Source organism: Oncorhynchus masou, chromosome 24 (genome assembly GCF_036934945.1).
Source record: "Oncorhynchus masou masou isolate Uvic2021 chromosome 24, UVic_Omas_1.1, whole genome shotgun sequence".
Classification (NCBI taxonomy): Eukaryota; Metazoa; Chordata; class Actinopteri; order Salmoniformes; family Salmonidae; genus Oncorhynchus; species Oncorhynchus masou.
This window is the reverse complement of record NC_088235.1, coordinates 1,871,858-1,896,515: the sequence shown is the minus strand read 5'-3', so window position 1 is coordinate 1,896,515 and position 24,658 is coordinate 1,871,858. Positions and strand designations below refer to the sequence as shown.

Genomic DNA, 24,658 nt, shown 5'->3' with positions numbered 1-24,658 from the left:
GGCCTACCAGAGTGGCCTACCAGAGTGGCCTACCAGAGTGGCCTACCATAGTGGCCTACCACAGTGGCCTACCATAGAGGCCTACCACAGTGGTCTACCATAGTTGCCTACCACAGTGGTCTACCAGGGAGGCCAACCATAGTGGCCTACCATAGTGGCCTACCATAGTGGCCTACCATAGTGGCCTACCACAGTGGCCTACCACAGTGGCCTACCAGAGAGGCCCACCAGAGTTCTACCAGAGTCGCCTACCAGAGAGGCCTATCAGAGAGGCCTACCAGAGAGGATGTGAACAAATTATCTATAACTGGGCTAATAACTCACTAACTTGCAAAGGATATGAACAAATGATCTATAACTGGGCTAATAACTCACTAACTAGCAAAGGATATGAACAAATGATCTATAACTAGTCTAATAACTCACTAACTTGCAAAGGATATGAACAACATGTGCCCACGTGGCTGCATGCAGCTCTCACTTTGATCTCAAAACAGGCACATCTACCCACGACCGCTCACGCTGTAAACACAGTCCAGTTCATCTTCCCACGACCACTCACGCTGTAAACACAGTCCAGTTCATCTACCCACGACCGCTCACGCTGTAAACACAGTCCAGTTCATCTTCCGACGACCACTCACGCTGTAAACACAGTCCAGTTCATCTACCCACGACCGCTCACGCTGTAAACACAGTCCAGTTCATCTACCCACGACCGCTCACGCTGTAAACACAGTCCAGATCATCTTCCCACGACCACTCACGCTGTAAACACAGTCATGTTCATCTACCCACGACCGCTCATGCTGTAAACACAGTCCAGTTCATCTTCCCACGACCGCTCACGCTGTAAACACAGTCCAGTTAATCTACAAACGACCGCTCACGCTGTAAACACAGTCCAGTTCATCTACTCACGACCACTCATGCTGTAAACACAGTCCAGTTCATCTACTCACGACCACTCACGCTATAAACACAGTCCAGTTCATCTACTCACGACCACTCATGCTGTAAACACAGTCCAGTTCATCTACCCACGACCGCTCACGCTGTAAACACAGTCCAGTTCATCTACTCACGACCACTCACGCTGTAAACACAGTCCAGTTCATCTACCCACGACCGCTCACGCTGTAAACACAGTCCAGTTCATCTACTCACGACCACTCACGCTGTAAACACAGTCCAGTTCATCTACCCACGACCGCTCACGCTGTAAACACAGTCCAGTTCATCTACTCACGACCACTCACGCTGTAAACACAGTCCAGTTCATCTACTCACGACCACTCACGCTGTAAACACAGTCCAGTTCATCTACCCACGACCACTCACTCTGTAAACACAGTCCAGTTCATCTACTCACGACCACTCACGCTGTAAACACAGTCCAGTTCATCTATCCACGACCACTCACGCTGTAAACACAGTCCAGTTCATCTACCCACGACCACTCATGCTGTAAACACAGTCCAGTTCATCTACTCACGACCACTCATGCTGTAAACACAGTCCAGTTCATCTACTCACGACCACTCATGCTGTAAACACAGTCCAGTTCATCTTCCCACGACCACTCATGCTGTAAACACAGTCCAGTTCATCTACTCATGACCACTCATGCTGTAAACACAGTCCAGTTCATCTTCCCACGACCACTCATGCTGTAAACACAGTCCAGTTCATCTACTCACGACCACTCATGCTGTAAACACAGTCCAGTTCATCTACTCACGACCACTCATGCTGTAAACACAGTCCAGTTCATCTTCCCACGACCACTCATGCTGTAAACACAGTCCAGTGCATCTACCCACGACCACTCATGCTGTAAACACAGTCCAGTTCATCTAATCACGACCACTCATACTGTAAACACAGTCCAGTTCATCTTCCCACGACCACTCATGATGTAAACACAGTCCAGTTCATCTACTCACGACCACTCACGCTGTAAACACAGTCCAGTTCATCTACCCACGACCACTCATGCTGTAAACACAGTGCAGTTCATCTAATCACGACCACTCATACTGTAAACACAGTCCAGTTCATCTTCCCACGACCACTCATGATGTAAACACAGTCCAGTTCATCTACTCACGACCACTCACGCTGTAAACACAGTCCAGTTCATCTACTCACGACCACTCATGCTGTAAACACAGTCCAGTTCATCTACTCACGACCACTCATGCTGTAAACACAGTCCAGTTCATCTTCCCACGACCACTCATGCTGTAAACACAGTCCAGTGCATCTACCCACGACCACTCATGCTGTAAACACAGTGCAGTTCATCTAATCACGACCACTCATACTGTAAACACAGTCCAGTTCATCTTCCCACGACCACTCATGATGTAAACACAGTCCAGTTCATCTACTCACGACCACTCACGCTGTAAACACAGTCCAGTTCATCTACCCACGACCACTCCTGCTGTAAACACAGTGCAGTTCATCTAATCACGACCACTCATACTGTAAACACAGTCCAGTTCATCTTCCCACGACCACTCATGATGTAAACACAGTCCAGTTCATCTACTCACGACCACTCACGCTGTAAACACAGTCCAGTTCATCTACTCAAGACCACTCACGCTGTAAACACAGTCCAGTTCATCTACCCACGACCACTCATGCTGTAAACACAGTCCAGTTCATCTACTCACGACCACTCACGCTGTAAACACAGTACAGTTCATCTACCCACAACCACTCACGCTGTAAACACAGTCCAGTTCATCTACCCACGACCACTCACGCTGTAAACACAGTCCAGTTCATCTACTCACGACCACTCATGCTGTAAACACAGTCCAGTTCATCTACCCACGACCACTCACGCTGTAAACACAGTCCAGTTCATCTACTCACGACCACTCATGCTGTAAACACAGTCCAGTTCATTTTCCCACGACCACTCACGCTGTAAACACAGTCCAGTTCATCTACTCACGACCACTCACGCTGTAAACACAGTCCAGTTCATCTTCCCATGACCACTCATGCTGTAAACACAGTCCAGTTCATCTACTCACGACCACTCATGCTGTAAACACAGTCCAGTTCATCTACTCACGACCACTCATGCTGTAAACACAGTCCAGTTCATCTACTCACGACCACTCACGCTGTAAACACAGTCAGGTTCATCTACCCACGACCACTCACGCTGTAAACACAGTCCAGTTCATCTACTCACGACCACTTACGCTGTAAACACAGTCCAGTTCATCTACTCAAGACCACTCACGCTGTAAACACAGTCCAGTTCATCTACTCACGACCACTCATGCTGTAAACACAGTCCAGTTCATCTACTCACGACCACTCATGCTGTAAACACAGTCCAGTTCATCTACTCACGACCACTCATGCTGTAAACACAGTCCAGTTCATCTACTCACGACCACTCATGCTGTAAACACAGTCCAGTTCATCTAGCCACGACCGCTCACGCTGTAAACACAGTCCAGTTCATCTACTCACGACCGCTCATGCTGTAAACACAGTCCAGTTCATCTACTCACGACCGCTCATGCTGTAAACACAGTCCAGTTCATCTACCCACGACCGCTCACGCTGTAAACACAGTCCAGTTCATCTACTCACGACCACTCATGCTGTAAACACAGTCCAGTTCATCTACTCACGACCGCTCACGCTGTAAACACAGTCCAGTTCATCTACTCACGACCACTCATGCTGTTAACACAGTCCAGTTCATCTACTCACGACCACTCATGCTGTAAACACAGTCCAGTTCATCTACTCACGACCACTCATGCTGTAAACACAGTCCAGTTCATCTACTCACGACCACTCATGCTGTAAACACAGTCCAGTTCATCTACTCACGACCACTCATGCTGTAAACACAGTCCAGTTCATCTACCCACGACCGCTCACGCTGTAAACACAGTCCAGTTCATCTACTCACGACCACTCATGCTGTAAACACAGTCCAGTTCATCTACTCACGACCGCTCACGCTGTAAACACAGTCCAGTTCATCTTCCCACGACCACTCATGCTGTAAACACAGTCCAGTTCATCTACTCACGACCACTCACGCTGTAAACACAGTCCAGTTCATCTACTCACGACCACTCATGCTGTAAACACAGTCCAGTTCATCTACCCACGACCGCTCACGCTGTAAACACAGTCCAGTTCATCTACTCACGACCACTCACGCTGTAAACACAGTCCAGTTCATCTACCCACGACCACTCACGCTGTAAACACAGTCCAGTTCATCTTCCCACGACCACTCATGCTGTAAACAAAGTCCAGTTCATCTACTCACGACCACTCATGCTGTAAACACAGTCCAGTTCATCTTCCCACGACCACTCATGCTGTAAACACAGTCCAGTGCATCTACCCACGACCACTCATGCTGTAAACACAGTCTAGTTCATCTAATCACGACCACTCATGCTGTAAACACAGTCCAGTTCATCTTCCCACGACCACTCATGCTGTAAACACAGTCCAGTTCATCTACTCACGACCACTCACGCTGTAAACACAGTCCAGTTCATCTACCCACAACCACTCATGCTGTAAACACAGTCCAGTTCATCTACTCACGACCACTCACGCTGTAAACCCGGTCCAGTTCATCTACCCACGACCACTCATGCTGTAAACACAGTCCAGTTCATCTACTCACGACCACTCACGCTGTAAACACAGTCCAGTTCATCTTCCCACGACCACTCATGATGTAAACACAGTCCAGTTCATCTACTCACGACCACTCACGCTGTAAACACAGTCCAGTTCATCTACTCACGACCACTCATGCTGTAAACACAGTCCAGTTCATCTACTCACGACCACTCATGCTGTAAACACAGTCCAGTTCATCTTCCCACGACCACTCACGCTGTAAACACAGTCCAGTTCATCTACTCACGACCACTCACGCTGTAAACACAGTCCAGTTCATCTACTCACGACCACTCATGCTGTAAACACAGTCCAGTTCATCTACCCACGACCGCTCACGCTGTAAACACAGTCCAGTTCATCTACTCACGACCACTCACGCTGTAAACACAGTCCAGTTCATCTACCCACGACCACTCACTCTGTAAACACAGTCCAGTTCATCTACTCACGACCACTCACGCTGTAAACACAGTCCAGTTCATCTACTCACGACCACTCACGCTGTAAACACAGTCCAGTTCATCTACCCACGACCACTCATGCTGTAAACACAGTCCAGTTCATCTACTCACGACCACTCACGCTGTAAACACAGTCCAGTTCATCTACCCACAACCACTCATGCTGTAAACACAGTCCAGTTCATCTACTCACGACCACTCACGCTGTAAACCCGGTCCAGTTCATCTACCCACGACCACTCATGCTGTAAACACAGTCCAGTTCATCTACTCACGACCACTCACGCTGTAAACACAGTCCAGTTCATCTTCCCACGACCACTCATGCTGTCGGAAGGAGACAGAGACAGAATGAGACAGAATGAGACAGAAGGAGACAGAAGGAGACAGAAGGAGACAGAAGGAGACAGGAGGATACGGGAGGAAACGGAAGGAGAGGGAGACAGAAGGAGACAGAAGGAGTCAGAGACAGAAGGAGACAGAGACAGAATGAGACAGAAGGAGTCGGAAGGAGACAGAGACAGAATGAGACAGAAGGAGACGGAAGGAGACAGAAGGAGACAGAAGGAGACAGAAGGAGACGGAAGGAGACAGAAGGAGACAGAAGGCATAAGGAGAAAGAGACAGAAAGAGAGGGAGACAGAAGGAGCCAGAAGGAGGTGGAGACGGAGACAGAAGGAGACGGAAGAGAAGGAGACAGAAGGAGAAGGAGACAGAAGGAGAAGGAGACAGAAGGAGACAGAAGGAGACAGAAGGAGAAGGAGGCAGAAGGAGACAGAGACATAATGAGACAGAAGGAGAAGAAGAGAGAAGGAGATGGATACAGAATGAGACGGAAGGAGAAGGAGACAGAAGGAGACAGAAGGAGACGGAAGGAGAAGGAGACAGAAGGAGACGGAGACAGAATGATACAGAAGGAGACGGAGACAGAAGGAGACGGAAGGAGAAGGAGACAGAAGGAGAAGGAGACAGAAGGAGACGGAAGGAGAAGGCGACAGAATGAGACAGAAGGAGACGGAAGGAGAAGGAGACAGAAGGAGACGGAAGGAGAAGGAGACAGAAGGAGACAGGAGACGGAAGGAGAAGGCGACAGAAGGAGACAGAAGGAGACAGAATGAGACGGAGACAGAAGGAGACGGAGACATAATGATACAGAAGGAGACGGAGACAGAAGGAGATGGAGACAGAAGGAGACGGAAGGAGACAGAAGGAGAAGGAGACGGAAGGAGAAGGAGACAGAAGGAGACGGAAGGAGAATGAGACAGAAGGAGACGGAAGGAGAAGGAGACAGAAGGAGACGGAAGGAGAAGGAGACAGAAGGAGATGTAAGGAGACATGAGATGGAGACAGAAGGATACAGAAGGAGACGGAGACAGAATGAGACAGAATGAGAAGGAGACAGAAGGAGACGGAGACAGTAGGATATGGAGACAGAAGGAGACGGAAGGAGACGGAAGGAGACAGAAGGAGACGGAAGGAGACGGAAGGAGACAGAAGGAGACAGAAGGAGACGGAAGGAGACGGAAGGAGACGGAAGGAGACAGAAGGAGACGGAAGGAGACGGAAGGAGAAGGAGACAGAAGGAGACGTAAGGAGACAGGAGATGGAGACAGAAGGAGACGGAAGGAGAAGGAGACAGAAGGAGACGTAAGGAGACAGGAGATGGAGACAGAAGGATACAGAAGGAGACGGAGACAGAAGTAGACAGAAATAGAAGGAGACAGAAGGAGACAGAAATAGAAGGAGACAGAAGGAGAGAGTGAATTTAGTGACTTCATCATCAGCACCTCGAAGTCGGACACGGTCTCAAAGTCGTCCAGGTCTTTCTTAGAGGAGAAGGAGAAGCCCCCGCCAGACTGTAGCGTCCCACCAGGTGACTTGGCCAGCACCTCGTTACACTCAATAGGCATGCTGAGGCGATAGAAGGTGATGTCTGGGTTACTGTTCTGGGAGCCGAACGACCTCTGGGTGACCTTGAGACACGGGAAAGTCTCCACGGTGCCGTCCATCCTCGTGACCTTTTAGAAGGACCAGACGACAAAGGGAACAGGGCATTATGGGGAAGTCATCTGGTTGAATAGCCATTCGATACCTTGTCAACATTGGTCTGTGGGTATGGGTAAAGAACTAGACAAATCCTTGGAACTATTATCATTAATATCAATTTTTATAGGTTATCAACATAGCACCGGTTTGTGTCAAGAACTGCAACGCTGCTGGGTTTTTCACGCTCAACAGTTTCCTGTGTGTATCAAGAATGGTCCACCACCCAAAGGACATCCAGCCAACTTGACACAACTGTTGGGGAAGCATTAGAGTCAACATGGGCCAGCATCCCTGTGGAACGCTTTAGACACCTTGTAGAGTCAACATGGGCCAGCATCCCTGTGGAACGTTTTAGACACCTTGTAGAGTCAACATGGGCCAGCATCCCTGTGGAACGCTTTAGACACCTTGTAGAGTCAACATGGGCCAGCATCCCAGTGGAACGCTTTAGACACCTTGTAGAGTCAACATGGGCCAGCATCCCTGTGGAACGCTTTAGACACCTTGTAGAGTCAACATGGGCCAGCATCCCAGTGGAACGCTTTGGACACCTTGTAGAGTCAACATGGGAACATGGGCCAGCATCCCTGTGGAACGCTTTAGACACCTTGTAGAGTCAACATGGTCCAGCATCCCAGTGGAACGCTTTGGACACCTTGTAGAGTCAACATGGGAACATGGGCCAGCATCCCTGTGGAACGCTTTAGACACCTTGTAGAGTCAACATGGTCCAGCATCCCAGTGGAACGCTTTGGACACCTTGTAGAGTCCACATGGGAACATGGGCCAGCATCCCTGTGGAACGCTTTAGACACCTTGTAGAGTCAACATGGGCCAGCATCCCTGTGGAACGCTTTGGACACCTTGTAGAGTCAACATGGGCCAACATCCCTGTGGAACGCTTTGGACACCTTGTAGAGTCAACATGGGAACATGGGCCAGCATCCCTGTGGAACGCTTTGGACACCTTGTAGAGTCAACATGGACCAGCATCCCAGTGGAACGCTTTAGACACCTTGTAGAGTCAACATGGACCAGCATCCCAGTGGAACGCTTTAGACACCTTGTAGAGTCAACATGGACCAGCATCCCTGTGGAACGCTTTGGACACCTTGTAGAGTCAACATGGACCAGCATCCCAGTGGAACGCTTTAGACACCTTGTAGAGTCAACATGGGCCAGCATCCCAGTGGAACGCTTTAGACACCTTGTAGAGTCAACATGGGAACATGGGCCAGCATCCCTGTGGAACACTTTAGACACCTTGTAGAGTCAACATGGGAACATGGTCCAGCATCCCAGTGGAACGCTTTGGACACCTTGTAGAGTAACCTTGGGAACATGGTCCAGCATCCCAGTGGAACGCTTTGGACACCTTGTAGAGTCAACATGGACCAGCATCCCTGTGGAACGCTTTGGACACCTTGTAGAGTCCACATGGGCCAGCATCCCTGTGGAATGCTTTGGACACCTTGTAGAGTCAACATGGGCCAGCATCCCAGTGGAACGCTTTGAACACCTTGTAGAGTCAACATGGGCCAGCATCCCTGTGGAACGCTTTGAACACCTTGTAGAGTCAACATGGGCCAGCATCCCTGTGGAACGCTTTGTACACCTTGTAGAGTCAACATGGGCCAGCATCCCAGTGGAACGCTTTGGACACCTTGTAGAGTCAACATGGACCAGCATCCCAGTGGAACGCTTTGGACACCTTGTAGAGTCAACATGGGCCAGCATCCCTGTGGAACGCTTTGAACACCTTGTAGAGTCAACATGGGCCAGCATCCCAGTGGAACGCTTTGGACACCTTGTAGAGTCAACATGGGCCAGCATCCCAGTGGAACGCTTTGGACACCTTGTAGAGTCAACATGGGCCAGCATCCCAGTGGAACGCTTTGGACACCTTGTAGAGTCAACATGGGCCAGCATCCCAGTGGAACGCTTTGAACACCTTGTAGAGTCAACATGGGCCAGCATCCCAGTGGAACACTTTGGACACCTTGTAGAGTCAACATGGACCAGCATCCCAGTGGAACGCTTTGGACACCTTGTAGAGTCAACATGGGCCAGCATCCCTGTGGAACGCTTTGAACACCTTGTAGAGTCAACATGGGCCAGCATCCCAGTGGAACGCTTTGGACACCTTGTAGAGTCAACATGGGCCAGCATCCCAGTGGAACGCTTTGGACACCTTGTAGAGTCAACATGGGCCAGCATCCCTGTGGAATGCTTTGGACACCTTGTAGAGTCAACATGGGCCAGCATCCCAGTGGAACGCTTTGGACACCTTGTAGAGTCAACATGGGCCAGCATCCCAGTGGAACGCTTTGGACACCTTGTAGAGTCAACATGGGCCAGCATCCCAGTGGAACGCTTTGAACACCTTGTAGAGTCAACATGGGCCAGCATCCCTGTGGAACGCTTTGAACACCTTGTAGAGTCAACATGGGCCAGCATCCCTGTGGAACGCTTTGAACACCTTGTAGAGTCAACATGGGCCAGCATCCCAGTGGAACGCTTTGGACACCTTGTAGAGTCAACATGGACCAGCATCCCAGTGGAACGCTTTGGACACCTTGTAGAGTCAACATGGGCCAGCATCCCTGTGGAACGCTTTGAACACCTTGTAGAGTCAACATGGGCCAGCATCCCAGTGGAACGCTTTGGACACCTTGTAGAGTCAACATGGGCCAGCATCCCAGTGGAACGCTTTGGACACCTTGTAGAGTCAACATGGGCCAGCATCCCAGTGGAACGCTTTGGACACCTTGTAGAGTCAACATGGGCCAGCATCCCTGTGGAACGCTTTGAACACCTTGTAGAGTCAACATGGGCCAGCATCCCAGTGGAACGCTTTGAACACCTTGTAGAGTCAACATGGGCCAGCATCCCAGTGGAACGCTTTGGACACCTTGTAGAGTCAACATGGAAACATGGGCCAGCATCCCTGTGGAACGCTTTGGACACCTTGTAGAGTCAACATGGGCCAGCATCCCAGTGGAACGCTTTGGACACCTTGTAGAGTCAACATGGGCCAGCATCCCAGTGGAACGCTTTGGACACCTTGTAGAGTCAACATGGGCCAGCATCCCAGTGGAACGCTTTGGACACCTTGTAGAGTCAACATGGGCCAGCATCCCTGTGGAACGCTTTGGACACCTTGTAGAGTCAACATGGGCCAGCATCCCTGTGGAACGCTTTGGACACCTTGTAGAGTCAACATGGGCCAGCATCCCTGTGGAACGCTTTAGACACCTTGTGGAGTCAACATGGGAACATGGGCCAGCATCCCTGTGGAACGCTTTAGACACCTTGTAGAGTCAACATGGGCCAGCATCCCAGTAGAACGCTTTGGACACCTTGTAGAGTCAACATGGGCCAGCATCCCTGTGGAACGCTGTAGACACCTTGTAGAGTCCACATGGGCCAGCATCCCTGTGGAACGCTGTAGACACCTTGTAGAGTCAACATGGGCCAGCATCCCTGTGGAACGCTGTAGACACCTTGTAGAGTCAACATGGGCCAGCATCCCTGTGGAACGCTTTGGACACCTTGTAGAGTCAACATGGGGCCAGCATCCCTGTGGAACGCTTTCGACACCTTGTAGAGTCCATGACCCGACGAACTGAGGCTGTTCTGAGGGCAGAACGGGGGGGATGCAGCGACTCAATATTAGGAAGGTGTTCTCAGTCCAGGTTACCAACATAGGTTGTTACAAAAAAACTAATATGTTTTATTTTACCTTTATTTAAAACTAGGCAAGTCAGTTAAGAACAAATTCTTATTTTAAATGGCGGCCTACCGGGGGTTAAACTGCCTTGTTCAGGGTGGTCAACAACACATATAAAGAGGCTTATAAACAGAGGTTCACTTATCAAACTCTACACACAATTACATCAGGGGGAGCAGGGTCAAGTTTCAAGGACAGTCTTGTCAACAGAACAGTTTTGTAAGGCAACATGGCTAAACAGGATAGCGACTGGACCCTCACCTCAATGTGTTCATGCTGCGGAGGTACGGGGATGAACTGAGACAGTCTCTTGCTGAGCCACATGGTGAGGTCTCTGTTCATGTTGACGGCGAAGGGCTCGTAGCCTTCCTGCAGACCACAGATGGTGAAGTACTTCAGCGTGCTCACGTCCTTACCAAAGTTCATCCTCCCAACCTGGCAAACACCCAGGCTGCACACCGGGATGAAACCTGCAGAGAGGACAGAGAGGACATTGTTATTTTAGAAGAACCATTAGAAGAACGTACGCCAGAACGGCCCATAGGACAGGAGCCAGAATGGTAACAACATCAATGTGTTCTTATCTTATCCTAACCAGTAGGTAACAACATCAATGTGTTCTTATCTTATCCTAACCAGTAGGTAACAACATCAATGTGTTCTTATCTTATCCTAACCAGTAGGTAACACCAACATCAATGTGTTCTTATCTTATCCTAACCAGTAGGTAACAACATCAATGTGTTCTTATCTTATCCTAACCAGTAGGTAACAACATCCATGTGTTATTATCTTGTCCTAACCAGTAGGTAACACCAACATCAATGTGTTCTTATCTTATCCTAACCAGTAGGTAACACCAACATCCATGTGTTCTTATCTTATCCTAACCAGTAGGTAACACCAACATCAATGTGTTCTTATCTTATCCTAACCAGTAGGTAACACCAACATCAATGTGTTCTTATCTTATCCTAACCAGTAGGTAACACCAACATCCATGTGTTCTTATCTTATCCTAACCAGTAGGTAACACCAACATCCATGTGTTCTTATCTTATCCTAACCAGTAGGTAACACCAACATCAATGTGTTCTTATCTTATACTCACCAGTAGGTAACACCAGCATCAATGTGTTCTTATCTTATCCTAACCAGTAGGTAACACCAACATCAATGTGTTCTTATCTTATCCTAACCAGTAGGTAACACCAACATCAATGTGTTCTTATCTTATCCTAACCAGTAGGTAACACCAACATCAATGTGTTCTTATCCTAACCAGTAGGTAACCACATCCATGTGTTCTTATCTTATCCTAACCAGTAGATAACAACATCAATGTGTTCTTATCTTATCCTAACCAGTAGGTAACAACATCAATGTGTTCTGGACACTCAGCCTGCTGAGTAATACCATGGCTATATACAGGGGGTACCAGGTAATAACATGGCTATATACAGGGAGTACCAGGTAATAACATGGCTATATACAGGGAGTACTAGGTAATAACATGGCTATATACATGAAGTACCAGGTAATAACATGGCTATATACAGGGAGTACCAGGTAATAACATGGCTATATACATGAAGTACCAGGTAATAACATGGCTATATACAGGGAGTACCAGGTAATAACATGGCTATATACAGGAAGTACCAGGTAATAACATGGCTATATACAGGGAGTACCAGGTAATAACATAGCTATATACAGGGAGTACCAGGTAATAACATGGCTATATACAGGGAGTACCAGGTAATAACATAGCTATATACAGGGAGTACCAGGTAATAACATAGCTATATACAAGGAGTACCAGGTAATAGCTTGGCTATATACAGGGAGTACCAGGTAATAACATAGCTATATACAAGGAGTACCAGGTAATATCATGGCTATATACAGGGAGTACCAGGTAATAACATGGCTATATACAGGAAGTACCTGGTAATAACATGGCTATATACAGGGAGTACCAGGTAATACCGTGGCTATATACACAGGGCACCAGGTAATAACATGGCTATATACAGGGAGTACCATGTAATGAAATGGTTATATACAGGAAGTACCAGGTAATAACATGGTTATATACAGGGAGTACCAGGTAATAACATGACTATATAAAGGAGTACCAGGTAATAACATGGCTATATACACAGGGCACCAGGTAATAACATGGCTATATACAGGGAGTACCAGGTAATAACATGGCTATATACAGGGAGTACCAGGTAATAACATGGCTATATACACAGGGCACCAGGTAATAACATGGCTATATACACAGGGTACCAGTAATGTGTGAATGTGCAGGGGTATGAGGTAATTGAGGTAGATATGTACATACAGTTATGGGTAAACTGACTAGGCAACAGGGTAGATAATAAACAGTAACAGCAGCATGTGTAATGACTCAAAAGAGAAGTACAAAAAGGGTCCATGCAGATCGTTAAATGGTTAACCAAAAGCTACCCTGACTAACTATTTAGCAATGTTATGACGTGGGGGTAGAAGCTGTCCAGGACTTGGTGCATCGGTATGGCTTGTCATGTGGTTGCAGAGAGAACAGTCTATGACTTGGGGGTAGAAGCTGTCCAGGACTTGGTGCATCGGTACAGCTTGTCGTGTGGTTGCAGAGAGAACAGTCTATGACGTGGGGGTAGAAGCTGTCCAGGACTTGGTGCATCGGTATGGCTTGTCGTGTGGTTGCAGAGAGAACAGTCTATGACTTGGGGGTAGAAGCTGTCCAGGACTTGGTGCATCGGTACGGCTTGTCGTGTGGTTGCAGAGAGAACAGTCTATGACTTGGGGGTAGAAGCTGTCCAGGACTTGGTGCATCGGTACAGCTTGTCGTGTGGTTGCAGAGAGAACAGTCTATGACTTGGGGGTAGAAGCTGTCCAGGACTTGGTGCATCGGTACAGCTTGTCGTGTGGTTGCAGAGAGAACAGTCTATGGCTTGGGGGTAGAAGCTGTCCAGGACTTGGTGCATCGGTACGGCTTGTCGTGTGGTTGCAGAGAGAACAGTCTATGGCTTGGGGGTAGAAGCTGTCCAGGACTTGGTGCATCGGTATGGCTTGTCGTGTGGTTGCAGAGAGAACAGTCTATGACTTGGGAGTAGAAGCTGTCCCGGACTTGGTGCATCGGTATGGCTTGTCGTGTGGTTGCAGAGAGAACAGTCTATGGCTTGGGGGTAGAAGCTGTCCAGGACTTGGTGCATCGGTACGGCTTGTCGTGTGGTTGCAGAGAGAACAGTCTATGGCTTGGGGGTAGAAGCTGTCCAGGACTTGGTGCATCGGTACGGCTTGTCGTGTGGTTGCAGAGAGAACAGTCTATGACTTGGGGTAGAAGCTGTCCAGGACTTGGTGCATCGGTACGGCTTGTCGTGTGGTTGCAGAGAGAACAGTCTATGACTTGGGGTAGAAGCTGTCCAGGACTTGGTGCATCGGTACGGCTTGTCGTGTGGTTGCAGAGAGAACAGTCTATGACTTGGGGTAGAAGCTGTTCAGGACTTGGTGCATCGGTACAGCTTGTCGTGTGGTTGCAGAGAGAACAGTCTATGACTTGGGGTAGAAGCTGTCCAGGACTTGGTGCATCGGTATGGCTTGTCGTGTGGTTGCAGAGAGAACAGTCTATGACTTGGGGGTAGAAGCTGTCCAGGACTTGGTGCATCGGTACGGCTTGTCGTGTGGTTGCAGAGAGAACAGTCTATGACTTGGGGGTAGAAGCTGTCCAGGACTTGGTGCATTGGTACCACTTGAAACATGTAGGTATTACAGACTGAGTGAGGGAGAGGTTGAAGTCACGTGCCAGCTGGTCAGCGCATGCTCTGAGCACACATTCTGGTAATGTGTCTTGTGAATGGTAACATGTTTAAAAGTCTTAGTCACATCGGCTATGGAGAGCGAGATTACACATTCACCTGGAACAGCGGGTCATCTAATGCATGGTTCAGCATTGCTTAGCTCGAAGCGGACATAGAAGGCATTTAGCTCGTCTGGTGGGTTCGCGTCACTGGCCAGTTCACGGCTGGGTTTCCCTTTGTGATCCGTGAAGCCCTGCCACATCCGACGAGGGTCAAAGCAGGCGATATCAGGATTCGATATTAGACCTGTATTGATACTTTGCCTGTTTGATTGCTCGTCGGAAGTCGTAACGGGATTTCTTAAAAGAGTCCGGCTTAGTGTCCTTGAAAGCAGCAGCTCCAGCCTTTAGCTCAGCATGGATGTTGCCTGTAATCCATGGCTTCTGGTTGGGATATGTACATACGGTCATTGTGGGGACGATGTCATCGATGCACTTATTAGTGCAGTAAGACAGACTAACACATAGGGTGGTGTAGACAGTAAGACAGACTAACACATAGGGTGGTGTAGACAGTAGGACAGACATAGGGTGGTGTAGACAGTAGGACAGACATAGGGTGGTGTAGACAGTAGGACAGACATAGGGTGGTGTAGACAGTAGGATAGACATAGGGTGGTGTAGACAGTAGGACAGACATAGGGTGGTGTAGACAGTAGGACAAACATAGGGTGGTGTAGACAGTAGGACATACTAACACATAGGGTGGTGTAGACAGTAGGACAGACATAGGGTGGTGTAGACAGTAGGACAGACTAACACATAGGGTGGGGTAGACAGTAGGACAGACTAACACATAGGGTGGTGTAGACAGTAGGACAGACTAACACATAGGGTGGTGTAGACAGTAGGTCAGACTAACACATAGGGTGGTGTAGACAGTAGGACAGACATAGGGTGGTGTAGACAGTAGGACAGACATAGGGTGGTGTAGACAGTAGGACAGACTAACACATAGGGTGGTGTAGACAGTAGGACAGACTAACACATAGGGTGGTGTAGACAGTAGGACAGACACAGGGTGGTGTAGACAGTAGGACATACATAGGGTGGTGTAGACAGTAGGACAGACTAACACATAGGGTGGTGTAGACAGTAGGACAGACATAGGGTGGTGTAGACAGTAGGACAGACATAGGGTGGTGTAGACAGTAGGACAGACTAACACATAGGGTGGTGTAGACAGTAGGACAGACTAACACATAGGGTGGTGTAGACAGTAGGACAGACACAGGGTGGTGTAGACAGTAGGACATACATAGGGTGGTGTAGACAGTAGGACAGACTAACACATAGGGTGGTGTAGACAGTAGGACAGACATAGGGTGGTGTAGACAGTAGGACAGACATAGGGTGGTGTAGACAGTAGGACATACATAGGGTGGTGTAGACAGTAGGACAGACTAACACATAGGGTGGTGTAGACAGTAGGACAGACTAACACATAGGGTGGTGTAGACAGTAGGACAGACATAGGGTGGTGTAGATAGTAGGACAGACTAACACATAGGGTGGTGTAGACACTAGGACAGACATAGGGTGGTGTAGACAGTAGGACAGGCATAGGGTGGTGTAGACAGTAGGACAAACATAGGGTGGTGTAGACAGTAGGACAGACATAGGGTGGTGTAGACAGTAGGACAGACTAACACATAGGGTGGTGTAGACAGTAGGACATACATAGGGTGGTGTAGACAGTAGGACAGACATAGGGTGGTGTAGACAGTAGGACATACATAGGGTGGTGTAGACAGTAGGACAGACATAGGGTGGTGTAGACAGTAGGACATACATAGGGTGGGGTAGACAGTAGGACAGACTAACACATAGGGTGGTGTAGACAGTAGGACAGACATAGGGTGGTGTAGACAGTAGGACAGACATAGGGTGGTGTAGACAGTAGGACAGACATAGGGTGGTGTAGACAGTCATTTTGAGTAGACAGTACACACACTGACCTTCCCAAACCTCAAAGTCCTTGAAGGCCAGTTCCGACCCTGAGTGGTCCAGGAGCACCTCTCCGTTGTGGGTGAACATCATGGTGTGTTCGTTCAGATCGACCATACAGCCCACCACGTCCCCTGGACCCCACGACCTGCCGAAGTGCTCGTTACCCTGGTGCCACAGCTGGGCCTGGAACACACACAGGGATATAGTATTCAGACCCCTTTCTCCACATTGTGTTACATTACAGCCTTATTCTAACATGTATTAAATAAAATACAAATCCTCAACAATCTACACACAATACACCATAATAACAAAGTGAAAACAGGGACCTCATTTACATAAGTATTCAGACCCTTTGCTACGAGACTCTAAATTGAGCTCAGGTGCATCCTGTTTCCATTGAGCATCCTTGAGATGTTTCTACAACTTGGAGTCCACCTGTGGTAAATTATATTGATTGGACATGATTTGGAAAGGCACACACCTGTCTATATAAGGTCCCACAGTTGACAGTGATATTATTTGGAAAGACACACACCTGTCTATATAAGGTCCCACAGTTGACAGTGATATTATTTGGAAAGGCACACACCTGTCTATATAAGGTCCCACAGTTGACAGTGATATTATTTGGAAAGGCACACACCTGTCTATAAAAGGTCCCACAGTAGACAGTGATATTATTTGGAAAGGCACACACCTGTCTATATAAGGTCCCACAGTTGACAGTGATATTATTTGGAAAGGCACACACCTGTCTATAAAAGGTCTCACAGTTGACAGTGATATTATTTAAAAGGCACACACCTGTCTATATAAGGTCCCACAGTTGACAGTGAATGTCAGAGCAAAAACCAAGTAATGAGGTCAAAGGAATTGTCAGAAGAGCTCCGAGACAGGATTGTGTACCAAAACATTTCTGCAGCATTGAAGGTCCCCAAGAGCACAGTGGCCTCCATCATTCTTAAATGGAAGAAGTTTGGAACCACCAAGACTCTTCCTAGAGCTGGCCACCCGGACAAACTGAACAATCGGGGGAGAAGGGCCTTGGTCAGGGAGGAGACCAAGAACCCAATGGTCACTCTGACAGAGCTCCAGAGTTCCTCTGTGGAGATGGGAGAACTCTCCCTCTCTGCACCCCTCCTCCCTCTTTCTCTCTCTCACTCCCCCCCCACTCCCTCTCCATCCCCCCTCCCTCTCCACCCCCCCCACTCCCTCTCCATCCCCCTCCCTCTCCACCCCCCACTCCCCCCACTCCCTTTCCATCCCCTCTCCCTCTCCACTCCCCCACTCCCTCTCCACCCCCCTCCCTCTCCACCCCCACTCCCTCTCCACCCCCCACTCCTCTCCACCCCCCCCCCCCCCACTCCCTCTCCACCCCCACTCCCTCTCCACCCCCCCACTCCCTCTCCACCCCCCCCACTCCCTCTCCACCCCACCTCCCTCTCCACCCCCCACCTCTCCACCCCCCCACTCCCCCCCCCACTCCCTCTCCACCCCCCCCCCCCACTCCCTCTCCACCCCCCCACTCCCTCTCCCTCTCCACCCCCACTCCCTCTCCACCCCCCGCCACTCCCCCCACTCCCTCTCCACCCCCACCCCCCCCCCCCACCACTCCCTCTCCACCCCCCCCCACCCCCCACTCCCTCTCCACATTATACTATAATTACATGGAGAGTCCTTGAATCCTCAATCAGCCAACGCATTCAGTCTATTTCCAGTCCCACAATGTACTGGCTCCCCCTCCACTCCGTCCCACACACACACACTTCTACGTGACCTCTCATCGTCCTCTCGCAGAGCAGAAATAGCTCCCCCCTCTCCCACCTGATTCTGTACGTGATCCCAAATGGCACCCTGTTCCCTCTGTAGTGCATTACGTTTTGACCAGGATCCATAGGGCTCTGACCAAAATTAGTGCACTACATAGGGAATAGGGTGCCATTTGGTTTTGCACACAGAGCTGTGATGTGAGTCACTCAGGGCCTCATCATCGGCTGCTCTCTGCCCACTGAGAGAGAGAGAAGGGAAGTCCAATGAATGGGCTGCTGCACAGTCACTACAGGAGATCTTTCTAGAGCCCAGTTTAATTGTGTATAAGTGCTTTTTTTAAATGATCTCTAAATGATTAAACTAGAGAGAAATACAGTGAGTGTACAAAACATTAGGAACCCCTTCCTAATATTTGAGTTGCCCCCACCTCCATCAGAACAGCCTGGATTCGTCGGGTCATGGACTCTACAAGGTGTCTGAAAGAGTGACACAGGGGATGCTGGTCCATGTGGACTCTACAAGGTGTTTTAAAGAGTGACACAGGGGATGCTGGTCCATGTGGACTCTACAAGGTGTCTTAAAGAGTGACACAGGGGATGCTGGTCCATGTGGACTCTACAAGGTGTCTTAAAGAGTGACACAGGGGATGCTGGTCCATGTGGACTCTACAAGGTGTCTTAAAGAGTGACACAGGGGATGCTGGTCCATGTTGACTCTACAAGGTGTCTGAAAGAGTGACACATGGGATGCTGGTCCATGTGGACTCTACAAGGTGTCTTAAAGAGTGACACATGGGATGCTGGTCCATGTGGACTCTACAAGGTGTCTTAAAGAGTGACACAGGGGATGCTGGTCCATGTGGACTCTACAAGGTGTCTTAAAGAGTGACACAGGGGATGCTGGTCCATGTTGACTCTACAAGGTGTCTTAAAGAGTGACACAGGGGATGCTGGTCCATGTGGACTCTACAAGGTGTCTTAAAGAGTGACACAGGGGATGCTGGTCCATGTGGACTCTACAAGGTGTCTTAAAGAGTGGCACAGGGGATGCTGGTCCATGTGGACTCTACAAGGTGTCTTAAAGAGTGACACAGGGGATGCTGGTCCATGTGGACTCTACAAGGTGTCTGAAAGAGTGACACAGGGGATGCTGGTCCATGTGGACTCTACAAGGTGTCTGAAAGAGTGACACAGGGGATGCTGGTCCATGTTGACTCCAATGCTTCCCCAACAGTTTTGTCAAGGTGGCCGGATGTCCTTTGGGTGGTGGACCATTCTTGATACACTCAGGGAAACTGTTGAGTGGAAAAAACCAGCAGCGTTGCAGTTCTTGACACAAACCGGTGCCCCTGGACCCTACTACCACACCCTGTTCAAAGGAGGTTAAATATTCCTCTCCTTCATCTACACTGATTGAAGTGGATTTAACAAGTGACATCAATAAGGGATCATAGCTTTCACCTGGATTGTTACCACTCTACTTTCCCCTGACTCCACATGTTACTACATGAGACAAGCTGATGTCCTGACCCCGTCCACCAGGGGGAAGCACTCCTCTTTATAACCTCAGATTGGTGATGGTGCCATCAAACGTTATAGTACTGATGATTTAGGGGTCGCAGGACTTAGAACGCAGATATCATTTACTTCCTCAAATGACAATAGATATTGAAAAAAATCACAATGCTTCACAATGTAGCTGGCTGTCTTCTACAACCTCTATTTCTTCTACAAGCTGTCCTGACGGAAACACTATTTCCAGTTTCCAGGTGTTACGTTTCAACAGCAAGTACAGCCTAATCAATACAATCTATTACCACATGTCAAAACAACAGGGGTTTTGGTGCTTGTGCAGTTTATACGGTGTTTATAAGGTGTTTATAAGGTGCTTATAAGGGTGCAGACGTTAGTTCAGTTAGTTAGTTCAGTTAGTCAGTCTAGTTTTAATACACATGTGGATGAGTTGTCAACGAACGTGAATTCAACAAAATAATTCACCATGCCATTGGAATTAGGCTAAAAGTTGGGTGAAAACAACAACTACAACTAAATAACGTTGATGACTTTTTGCTAATCCAATCAGATGTGTTTGTTGAATAATGTGATTAATTCAACCAGTTTGTGGGTTGTTTCAAAAGTCATAGGATCACTGCTGTTATCGTTGTCGTTGTTATTGTTGTTGTTGTTGTTATTGTTGTTGTACATTCAGAAAGTATTCTTACTCCTTAATCCACATGTTGTTGTGTTACAGACTAAATTAAAAATGATTTAAAAATAAAATTCTCACTAATTTACACACAACATAATGAAAGAGTGAAAACATTTTTTTTTTAGACATGGATTTAGACATGGACAGGATTTATTTTGAGAGCACATGCTCTTACAATGGAAAACTATGAGTCCTATGCATTTCTGGCTCCCAGATTGCAATTCCTATGGCTTCCACTAGATGTCAACAGTCTTTGTTCAAGGTTTCAGGCTTGTTTCTTCCCAAACGAAGAAGAATTTTGAGTTTTGGTAGGGGGAGTCTGAGTTAGAAATCAGACTTTTGTCACACGACAAAAGGATGTGCTCATTTAGCTTTTCTATTGGGTTTTCTATTGAACATAATTCTTTCCGTATGAAATAGTATAGTTTAATTACATTTTAGGGTATCCGAGGATTAAGTAGAAAAGTATTTTGACTTGTTTTAACTAAGTTTAGGAGTAACTTTTTGGATACCTTTCTCTGCATGTTGAATGAGTGGATTACTCAAATCGAGGGCGCCAACTCAACTGACCTTTTGGGATATAAAGAAGGATTTTATCTCACAAAACGACCATGCATGTTGTAGCTGGGACCCTTTGGATGACAAATCAGAGGAAGATTTTCAAAAAGTAAGTGAATATTTAATAGCACTTTGTGATTTTACGAAGCCTGTGTTGGTTTTGATGTAAGGCTCCGTCTTCAAACAATCGCATGGCATGCTTTCGCTGTAAAGCCTATTGTAAATCGGACAATGCAGTTAGATTAACAAGAATTTAAGCTTTTAACCAATATAAGACACTTGTATGTACCTTGATGTTTAATATCGTTAATGTTTATGATTATTTATTTGAATTGCAGCCCTCCAATTTTGCGGGAAGTTGTCGAGAGGTGTCCTGCTGATTAAGTATTCACACCCCTGAGTCAATACTTTGTAGAAGCACCTTTGGCAGCAATTACAGCTGTGAGTGTGTAATTCTCTAAGAGCGATTACAGCTGTGAGTGGGTAATTCTCTAAGAGTGATTACAGCTGTGAGTCTTTCTGGGTAATTCTCTAAGAGTGATTACAGCTGTGAGTCTTTCTGGGTCATTCTCTAAGAGTGATTACAGCTATAAGTCTTTCTGGGTAATTCTCTAAGAGTGATTACAGCTGTGAGTCTTTCTGGGTCATTCTCTAAGAGTGATTACAGCTATAAGTCTTTCTGGGTCATTCTCTAAGAGTGATTACAGCTATATGTCTTTCTGGGTCATTCTCTAAGAGTGATTACAGCTGTGAGTCTTTCTAGGTCATTCTCTAAGAGTGATTACAGCTGTGAGTCTTTCTGGGTCATTCTCTAAGAGTGATTACAGCTATAAGTCATTCTGGGTACGTCTCTAAGAGCGATTACAGCTATAAGTCATTCTGGGTACGTCTCTAAGAGTGATTACAGCTGTGAGTCTTTCTGGGTCATTCTCTAAGAGCGATTACAGCTATAAGTCTTTCTGGGTACGTCTCTAAGAGCGATTACAGCTGTGAGTCTTTCTGGGTACGTCTCTAAGAGCGATTACAGCTATAAGTCATTCTGGGTTCGTCTCTAAGAGCGATTACAGCTGTGAGTCTTTCTGGGTACGTCTCTAAGAGTGATTACAGCTGTGAGTCTTTCTCTAAGAGCGATTACAGCTATAAGTCATTCTGGGTACGTCTCTAAGAGCGATTACAGCTGTGAGTCTTTCTGGGTACGTCTCTAAGAGTGATTACAGCTGTGAGTCTTTCTCTAAGAGCGATTACAGCTATAAGTCATTCTGGGTACGTCTCTAAGAGCGATTACAGCTGTGAGTCTTTCTCTAAGATCTTTCCACACCTGAATTGTGCAACATTTTCCCTATTATTCTATTCAAAGTTCTTCAAGCTCTTGTCAAATTGGTTGTTGATCATTGCAAGACAACCACTTTCAAGTCTTGTCATAGATTGTCACGTAGATTTAAGCCAAAACTGTAACCCTCTCAGGAACATAGGTTATCGTCTTGCTGAAAGGTGAATTCATCTCCCAGTGTCTGGTGGAAAGCAGACTGAAGCAGGTTTTCCTCTAGGATGTTGTCTTTGTGGTTGAATCTGTGTTTGAAATTCACTGCTGGACTGATAATTGTATGTGTGAAGTACAGAGATCAGGAAGTCATTCAACTATCAGGTTAAACACTATTATTGCACACAGAGTGAGTCCGTGTAACATATCATATGACTTGTTAATAAGCACATATGAACTCCTAGGTATATTATACTGACTGACTCTAGACCTGGCAGCTTCTCATTTATACTGACTGACTGACTCTAGACATGTCAGCTTCTCATTTATACTGACTGACTCTAGACCTGGCAGCTTCTCATTTATACTGACTGACTCTAGACATGTCAGCTTCTCATTTAAACTAACTGACTGACTCTAGTCATGTCAGCTTCTCATTTATACTGACTGACTGACTCTAGACATGTCAGCTTCTCATTTATACTGACTGACTCTAGACATGTCAGCTTCTCATTTATACTGACCGACTCTAGACATGTCAGCTTCTCATTTATACTGACTGACTCTAGACATGTCAGCTTCTCATTTATACTGACTGACTCTAGACATGGCAGCTTCTCATTTATACTGACTGACTCTAGACATGGCAGCTTCTCATTTATACTGACTGACTCTAGACATGTCAGCTTCTCATTTATACTGACTGACTGACTCTAGACATGTCAGCTTCTCATTTATACTGACTGACTGACTCTAGACATGTCAGCTTCTCATTTATACTGACTGACTGACTCTAGACATGTCAGCTTCTCATTTATACTGACTGACTCTAGACATGTCAGCTTCTCATTTATACTGACTGACTGACTCTAGACATGTCAGCTTCTCATTTATACTGACTGACTGACTCTAGACATGTCAGCTTCTCATTTATACTGACTGACTCTAGACATGTCAGCTTCTCATTTATACTGACTGACTCTAGACATGGCAGCTTCTCATTTATACTGACTGACTCTAGACATGTCAGCTTCTCATTTATACTGACTGACTGACTCTAGACATGTCAGCTTCTCATTTATACTGACTGACTGACTCTAGACATGTCAGCTTCTCATTTATACTGACTGACTGACTCTAGACATGTCAGCTTCTCATTTATACTGACTGACTCTAGACATGTCAGCTTCTCATTTATACTGACTGACTCTAGACATGGCAGCTTCTCATTTATACTGACTGACTGACTCTAGACATGTCAGCTTCTCATTTATACTGACTGACTGACTCTAGACATGTCAGCTTCTCATTTATACTGACTGACTGACTCTAGACATGTCAGCTTCTCATTTATACTGACTGACTGACTCTAGACATGTCAGCTTCTCATTTATACTGACTGACTCTAGACATGTCAGCTTCTCATTTATACTGACTGACTGACTCTAGACATGTCAGCTTCTCATTTATACTGACTGACTCTAGACATGTCAGCTTCTCATTTATACTGACCGACTCTAGACATGTCAGCTTCTCATTTATACTGACTGACTGACTCTAGACATGTCAGCTTCTCATTTATACTGACTGACTGACTCTAGACATGTCAGCTTCTCATTTATACTGACTGACTCTAGACATGTCAGCTTCTCATTTATACTGACTGACTCTAGACATGGCAGCTTCTCATTTATACTGACTGACTCTAGACATGTCAGCTTCTCATTTATACTGACTGACTCCAGACATGTCAGCTTCTCATTTATACTGACTGACTCTAGACATGTCAGCTTCTCATTTATACTGACTGACTCTAGACATGTCAGCTTCTCATTTATACTGACTGACTCTAGACATGTCAGCTTCTCATTTATACTGACTCTAGA

General features: G+C 47.1%; 1 protein-coding gene across 1 annotated transcript in view; it reads right to left on the bottom strand.

Annotated features, from left to right (window-relative positions):
* The window catches only part of LOC135513359 (ryanodine receptor 2-like), a 382,179-nt gene that overhangs the window by 284,667 nt on the left and 72,854 nt on the right, over nucleotides 1-24,658 (bottom strand). The window contains 3 exon segments of the mRNA XM_064936287.1: nucleotides 6,944-7,174; nucleotides 11,194-11,402; nucleotides 16,762-16,936. Of these exon segments, the coding sequence (XP_064792359.1) occupies nucleotides 6,944-7,174; nucleotides 11,194-11,402; nucleotides 16,762-16,936 (615 nt within the window).